The 8,109-nt window shown below is 56.7% G+C and overlaps 1 protein-coding gene across 1 annotated transcript; it reads right to left on the reverse strand.

The window, feature by feature from the left end:
- Window positions 1–6,938: 6,938 nt before the first annotated feature.
- LOC102010912 (claudin-34-like) lies at window positions 6,939–7,796 on the reverse strand (the record flags this gene model as incomplete). The annotated part of the gene is given in 1 exon segment (XM_005405150.2): window positions 6,939–7,796. A coding segment is annotated over 1 exon segment (649 nt), but the record flags the coding sequence as incomplete, so codon positions are not given.
- Window positions 7,797–8,109: the final 313 nt, after the last annotated feature.

The raw sequence follows: 8,109 nt of genomic DNA on the forward strand, positions 1-8,109 counted from the left end.
GTGCGCCGCCACGCCCGGCTACTCTACAGTTTGGCCATGTGTGCCGCAATGAAAATTCAGTGACTACTCTTGATTTAGTCTTTACAGTGATGAAAGAGAACTTAAAAGTAAGAAATTGCTTGTCTGATTAATGAAGCTCACCTACCTCTCCTCGGGTTGGATAAGAACTACCAGTCACAGCAACTCAGCAACTGCTGGGTGCTCAAAGACCGTGCTTGCCACTTCGAAGGCCTGGTACGGTACCTGCGGGGAGGAGAAGCCGCTCACTGCACTCTCCGAGTAGGAGCTCTCCCTTCCTGCCACGTCGCTGCTTTCTAGGAGTGGCCAAAGTACAAAGCCAGCTATGATGACATCGTCAGCTCTGCCGACAAACCAGAAATGCCCATCCCTGTCCCCAGTGGCGTAAAAGTCTCCTCCTATCATAGCAGCAGTTTTCTCTGGTTGTCCTCGGAGCTGAGGATGACATCTGGGAATTAGTTTGGACAGAACAGAGATTCGGTCTGGTGCCCATTAAGTGACTTGTACATTACAACATCCTACTTCTGAAAGATTAATTTTTTAAAGATGTAGGTCTAGCATAAAATACAAAAAGCTTCCATAGAGTACTTAAAAAAACTTCTGCCCCTAACGTCCCCCTGTGTCCTCCCCTCCCCCAGCCCGGCCTTCCTGGGGACAGCACCACAACTAGTGCCTTGCCTGTGGGGTTTAACCCTTGAGGACTTAGCCCTCAGGGGAGGCTGGTGATATTCTCCCATGTAACAGCGATGAAATAGCCTGGGTTTTTGGCACTTGCCCCTGTTCATACAGTAAGACGTGGCTGGCGTGAAACTTAGACCCAGATCTGAACTCCAGCATGCCTGGCACTATCTATATTTTCTTTCTTTCTTTTTTTTTTTTTTGGTACTGGGAATCGAACTCAGGACCTTGTGCTTGCCAGGCAGGCGCTTATGCCGCTGAGCTATATCCCCGGCCCACATTTTCATAACCACATATTTGGAGAAGAGACAGGCTCTTGCAGGATTACTAAGCTGCCCAGGCTGGGCTCAAACTTGCAATCCTCCTCATAGTGCTGGGGTTAAAGGCCTGCAACATGAGCAGCTACAAGATCTGATAGCTCTCAACACGGCAGGGTAATCAAGGAAACTCCATAACGGTTTTAAGTGTGCTCAGTGTACTCCAGGGACTCCTTCAGCCATCCCCTAAGGCCCCAGGGTACAGCCAGCTCTTTCTTTTTGGTTTTTCTCCGGTACCGGGAACCGAACTCACGACCTTGCGCTTGCCAGGCAGGCGCTTTGCCGCTGAGCTAAATCCCCAGCCCCGAGGCAGCTCTTCTTGCCTAGAAGTCCTACCTTCAAACTTAACCAATTGGACATGGAAACTGTTTGAAAACAGTTTGCACCTGAAATTTGTACTGAACATATAGGCAAATGCTGTACCACGTTACACAAGGAACTTGAGCGTCTAAGGCTTTTGGCGGCCTCAGAGGTCCTGGAACCATGGTGCTGAGGGGCAGCCGTGCTAACCCTAAACGTTTCCCTTGAGGTGCGTCCCTCCCACGGTCCCCAGCCCTCATGCAGTGGCAGCCCAGCGTGCGCCTCCCGCTGGTCCAGCCCCCTAGGCTTGAGCCGCCCCCCTGCCAAGCGGTGCCCCTGCTCCTTGAAGTACATCTGGAGAGGGGGGCTGTGGCTTAGGTGGAGAAATATGAGTGGCTCCCACTGCAAGAATATGAAGATGGTGAAACAGCAAATAAAAGAAGTCAAGGGGTGTCTCAGGAAAGTTCTTCCCACAAATATCTGTTGGACTCCGACTGTGATTGCCGGGCATTGTCCTGATCACGTGAGGAAGGCATGCAAAAGCCACGTTCACGGGGCAGCCCACCGACGCGTCGCCGCGGCAGCCTCCGTAGCACAGGGAGCGCAGGCGGCACCCGTGCGCGCCAGGCTGGCAGGTGGGTGCAGGCGGGTGCTTTCTGGCCGCCCGCCCTCTCGGGGGCTGTGATGCAGCGAAGACTGTCAAGGAGCCAGTGTCCCCTGCTGGAAGCGCTGGCCGTGACGGGCCCAGCTCTGAGAAGACACCCTCTGGGCCCCGCGCGCCCTGCGCAGCCACCAACCCCGGCTGTGTCCGAACCGGCCCTGCCTGCCTCCCGCCCGCTGCTCCCTGAGGGGCTCCGGCCGCCCGGCCTCTCTGTTCCCGGAGCGGGCCAGGCCCCTCACTCCGCCTCATTCTGTGTGACTCGCGGCCCCAGAGGGTCACGCCCACTCTGTGCTGTCTCAGCCCCAGCCCCAGCCCTCATCCCAAAATCGTCCAGCCCGCCTCCCACCTCCCAGCCTCTCCTGAGACACAGACGCCTTCCCTGGGGGCGGATTGGTAATGAGCCCTCAGGGCACACCTCATTAGCATCTTCTGGGTGTCCTGGATGGCCCCTCCCCACACCGTCCCGGGCCTGCGGGACAGTTACTGCAGTTCTCCAAGGGACACTCAGCCCATCGTTCATTCGTTTATTCTTCCCCGAGGATTCTGTCCCGCCACCCACCAGCCTCACCCTTGGAGCCCTCAGCAGAGCGTGGCGGAGAGCGCGCCAGCTCCTGCCCTGACCTCAGGAAGCGCCCCAGACACAGGCGTGATGAGAAGTGCCGGGACGTGGGGTGAGCGGAGGGACAGGGAGCCCACAGGAGGTGGCTTCCGGGAGAGCTTCCCGGAGGTGCCAGTGCCTGAGTTGGCTCTGAAGGATGTGCGGACGGCCCCAGGGGGGAGCGGGCATGGCTATCAGCACATCAGGACTTGTCCGAGACAATCCCATCCCCACTCGGGAAGAAGCAGCCATATCTGTACTGCGCCACCTCCAAGCTTGGTAGAAATGGCTGGGTGGCTGCATCTTTTGGAGCCTCAGGGCCTTTACCTGTAAAATGGGGACAAGCATCGAGCCTGTCTCCAGGCAGGGTCACAAGAGTAAATGCTGAGGTCGCAGCCTTGCACAGAGCAAGGTCGTGCTCACACCTCGCATGGTGCAGAGGTTGGGGCTTAAACTCAGCCATACTGCCTGGATTCGAATCCCAGCTCCCATACCTCCCGCTCTGTGCAGCCCCCAGACAAGTAACTTACTCTCTCTGCCTCAGTTTCTGGTCTGTGAAATGGGGTTGTTGTGACGATTTACAGGGAGATCTGCAGAGCAGTTCCTGATGCATAAAAAGTCTGGTTATCTTCGTGTTACTTTGTAGCGGTGTAATCAGCCCACAGCCAGGGTTGTGCAGCTGGCACCAAGATCTGTCCTCCCTGGCCCCAGCACCTAGGAGACCTGTACCACAGGCTGGGATCTTCCTAGACCAAAGCCTGATCTCAGTTTTGCATATTTCTTCATGGCTTTGTGGTGGACAGACAACTGGTGGTCAACTTATAACCCCCAGCTGAACTGAGTCAGCGTGGTGCTGGGTGTGGGAGGCCCACCTGGGGACTGTTGCCAGCAGCAGAAGAGGCAGAACTGGAGAAGGAGAAGGAGGCTGTTGGAGCTGGTACAAGCTGTAAGGAGCTGTGGGTTCTGTTGGAGGAGCTCGTCATGCTGGCTTTCCTGATGAACTCGGCTGTTTTCATCCTCCAAGGAGCTTGGAACCTCGTTGGCACTGAGAATGGCTTTGATTCACTTTGGGGGAGCTCTGGTCCTCCCTCTGAGCATCGCTTCCTGGCTCCAAAGGGGAAGATGGAGTTCAGTCTCCTAGAGAAGCTCACTGCGTTGGCTTCCCTGATAGGAGCTTGGCTGTCCTGATCATCGGAGGAGCTCGGGACCTCACTGCTGCTGAGGATGGCTGTGGTACCTTTCGAGGGAGCTCTGGTTCTTACTCTGAGCATCCCTTCCTGGCTCCAGTGCAGACCCCTCAGCCTGCTAGTACAGACCCTTCATCCCACTGGCACAGACTTCCTAGATTCCACCACTGACTTTTGGGATTTCCCAACACACATCCGTGAAACACCCCTGCATGAGACACTGTCGTGGGCTCTGGCCTCCAGTTGGACTTATGCAGGGGATTGCCATGGGCTCTAGGTCTTCAGCTGGACTCATGCAGGACATTGCCATGGGATCCAGGCCCTCGGCTGGATTCTTGGGGTCTTGAGTGTGTGGAAAGATTTCCTGCACACTTTTCATTTGACTCTTTGGCTGACTACTATAAAATAATCCTATAAATTATGAGTAGTCAATTGTTTCCTTTGCAAACCCTGACAACAACGGGCTCTGACTGCCAGGGTGAGGACCTTCTAGCCTGGGCCCGAGTATGCACTCCTTGGTCAGTGGCATCCCAGGGTCTGCCATGGCCACCTGGGCCACAATAGCAGCCACTGGTCATGGGGTTCAGGTGCCCACACAGCCACAGTCCCTGCCTGTCCCAGGATTCCATGCCGGCACACGTGACCTGCTGCATGCTGGGAGTAAACCTGCAGAGACTGAAGGTCAGGACCTCCCAGCACCAAGGAAAGACATCAGCCTGAGAAGGGGTGGATGCTGCAGCCTATCAGGATTTGAAGCCTCCTTGCTACCTGTGTGACCTTAGACAAATTACAAACCTCTCTATGCCTCAGTCTCCTCGTTTGTAAAATGGAGGCTAAAGTGACCGCAACTCACAGAATAAAGTGAAATAATGCACGCAAAGTACCTGGCCCATAACAAGCCCTAAGCATTAGAGATGTCATCTTCAAAGGCAGCCATGAAAGGAATACTGAGTCCCAAACTGACCACAGCACGAGAGATCAGCCCCCGGGCCTTTGCACAGGCTGCTCCCTCTTCCCTGCTCCTGTCAACTCCCGACACAGTCAGACTACAAGTTGTTCATCAGGCGTTGGTCCAGTTGCCTGCACTGGTCACTGGGCTCCAACGATGAGCTAAACAGAGCCTAAACAGAGCCTCTGTCCTGTGGGGGCGTCCCAGTCTGGACCTCATCACACGCCGAGACTCTGGCTCAGGGCCCAACAGCCTCCGCCTGCTCAGGGAGGCCCAAGGTCTGGGGCTGCACTTCTCTGTTCCCTGGTGCTACCCAGCAGCTGACGGGAGGCAGAGGAGGAGGGCTGGGCAGGTGACTCCCACGCTTACGCCGCCCACAGCGTCTGCCCCGCTAACCAGTGCCCCCTCCTCCCGGGCCCCTAGCAGCAGGGAAGGAAACCTGCCGAGGGCCAGGGCCGGGGCCCTGCAGCAGAGCAGAGCCTCATCCTGCCAGGGCCGGCTCTTGGGCCCCTCCTCCACCCCACCCCAGAAGCTGAGGAGAGTGGGGGTCCACGCCTGACATTTCTTCCTCCACCATGACTTGGCATCTCTGACTAGAACATGTGGGCCGGGGGTGTAGCTCAGTGGCACAGGTGTCTGCCCGGCAAGTGCAAAGTCCTGAGTTTGATTCCTGATGCCAAAAAAAAAAAAACCACATATCACCACTATGACTTGTTCGAGTGGTGCAGACCAGAGTTAAATCCAGTTGTGCTATTTTCTCAGTAGAAAAAGCAGTATATTAGTGTAGGGGGCTAGAGATGTGTCAAAGAAGCAGAAAATGTAAAAAGGAGTTTAGAGTTCAAACCTTCCCTTCCTGTCTGGATAACTGTCCCAGAGGTGCACACTTCTGCCTCAAACCTTCCCTGGCTCACATGGGCCCCGAGCACCCCGAGGCCCAGTGGGGGTCACCCCGCCCTTCCCGCATCCTCTCTGCTGCACAGGAGTTCGGCCCTGTCCCTGCGGTTATGTGCCCCACACGCTCTCACCCTGCCCCCACCCAGGCCACGGCCATCTCCCTCCAGAATCTGCCCTGCCCCCGTGCAGATGGCCCCACGGATCCTTGTCGTACAGCTCCGGATGCCTTGGCACATGGCGGGGCTTCTGGATCCACCGGGCCCCGTGGAACATGCCCACTAAGCACGCCCGGCAAGGACCCGGTCCCAGCACCATACCCTGGAGCTGCCCACAGCTGGCTCCACTCCTGACCTGGCCACGTTGGTGTCTCGGGGCCGAGGGTCTGACACCCTGCTGTGTGTGGAAGCAGCGGGGGCGCTCCCTTTGTGCCAGCAGAGCAGGGGTGGGACAGGCTGCGTCTGATGCTCTGTCTGCCCATGGGCAGCTTCCTCTGGCAGTGCCAGGGCTGACAGGCACCTGCTGGGCACCAGGGCTTCATGCATGTGTGTGCAGGGTGTGTGGGAACTTGCCGGGGGGCTGTCTCGGAGGTCCCCAAGTTGTACACACACGTGCTCCCCTCGGGGCATCTGCTATACCTGCAGCATGGGTCCATGAGCGTCTATCCAGGAGCCAGGCACCTGAGTCCCAGTGGAGGAAGAGGCTGGTCCTGTGCCTGGGCATTGCTGTGCTTGAGGGATCTGTATGCTCCCTGAGTGTATCTCCGCACCCCGGAACGGGTCATCAGAAAGGAGACCTCTCTGACGGTGCCCCTGCTCCCCCGTCAGGGTCCATCTGGTGATCCTGCTTCAGACCCACAGACGGAGGAGTGATGGTCCGTTCACAGGACCTGGAGGGTTGGGGCCTTGGGTGGCTAGAGAGGGTTACAGTATAGGGGTGGGAGGTGTCTGAGTCCCTGGAGAGGTGAAGGGCTAGTTCTGAGTCCCTAAGCAGAGTGGAGTCCCTGGAGAGCCCTGGGGACAGGCTCTAGGCACCCTGGGAAGGAGCCAGGAGAGAAGGCAGGGCCTGCAGTGTTCCCTGTCCTTAGAGAGGCTGGACCCAGTTCCTCACTCACCGTTCTGGGTTCCCGGTCAGGGCCCAGCAGCAGCAAAGATATTGGCAGGCAGAGGGGTGGTGCGCCCATCAGAGTGTGGGGCAGCCTGCCAGGCCAGCGCAGCCACCTAGCAGGGCCAAGCCCCGCCTCCAGTGGCAAGGCAGAGCCGGGCAGGCACCCGGGGCTGTGCAATGGGCCCCTCCCTGACCTCTGCTTTTTTTTTTTTCCAGGTAGGCAAGTTTTTTGTTTTTTGTTTTTAGTTTTTAATAAGCTTCCATTCCAACCAATCAACGAACCAAATTCGGACACAGAAGATAATGGAAGGACCTGTGGCCGCATTCTGCCCCTGGGTACCTTTGCCGTAGAATTACTTGTCCTTGAACTACCTGATAATACTTTCCATACATTCCCGGGACTCTTGGATTTGCCAAACCAGTGCAACCTGGCTTTGCTTTTCAGGTGTCAGGATGCACTTGGATGTCCAGGGGATAACGGTAGGAAAGGAAAAATATCCCACTTAACAACAGCAGGAGGGCGCCTAGCGTGGCCACTACCATGGTGCTCCCCATCTGCTGGTTGCCAGGCTGGAAGGGCACCTGGAAGGACAGTGGAAAGTACATGCTCTGTTCATTCATGATGGAGTGGAAGTTCCGGAAGACAGCCACTGATATGCAGACGCAAGCCGCCATGGTAAAAAGTCCCGCAGTGATGAAGGGTGTGCGGGCCCTGTCCTCGGGTGGGCTTCCCACGTGCACCTTCCTGAGTCCCAGGATGGCGAAGGCTTTCCCCAGGAGCCCCAGCGTGCTGGTGGCCAGCAGGAGGTACTGAGCTATGCGAATGTCGGGAGGGAGGAAGGTGTTGCGGTACAGGTAACACTTTTTGGTTTTGCTGAAGTTGCCTTCGTGGCTATAAATGCAGAGTCTCCACATCCCCACGCAGACAACAGACGAGAAGAACGAAGGGTCATCCATGTGGCACACGCGCCATTCCACGAGGCCCATGGACGTGCTGCTGAGGATCCATGCGATGGTGAGAATGGCGAAGCCGGCCACCTGGAGAGTGGTGTGGTCTTGGACAGTTGTGGTGGCTGTGTACTTCAAGTAACTGCAAACACACACAGGGCGTCGTGAGGGTGGGACCCTTGGGCCTGGGGTGCAGCCTGAGGAGCAGAACTGGCGGGGGAGGGCTGCAGTCAAGACAGGAGGCTCTGCCCTGTCGGTCCATTGCAGGGTGCAGTGGAAGAAAACTTTGGGAAGGGCCGCGTGGAACATTCACCGAACGCTTTCTAATGTACAAGCCCTCCATCGAGCCCACTTCTGAGCGTGGCCCACAGACATAATTACGTTTGGCCACAAATATTGAGCCACAAAAGTGGTTTTCACAGTATTGTTTCTAATATCGAGAAATGGAGTTCCAG

The sequence above is a fragment of the Chinchilla lanigera genome, unplaced genomic scaffold (assembly GCF_000276665.1).
Source record: "Chinchilla lanigera isolate Chin_1 unplaced genomic scaffold, ChiLan1.0 scaffold00092, whole genome shotgun sequence".
NCBI lineage: Eukaryota > Metazoa > Chordata > Mammalia > Rodentia > Chinchillidae > Chinchilla > Chinchilla lanigera.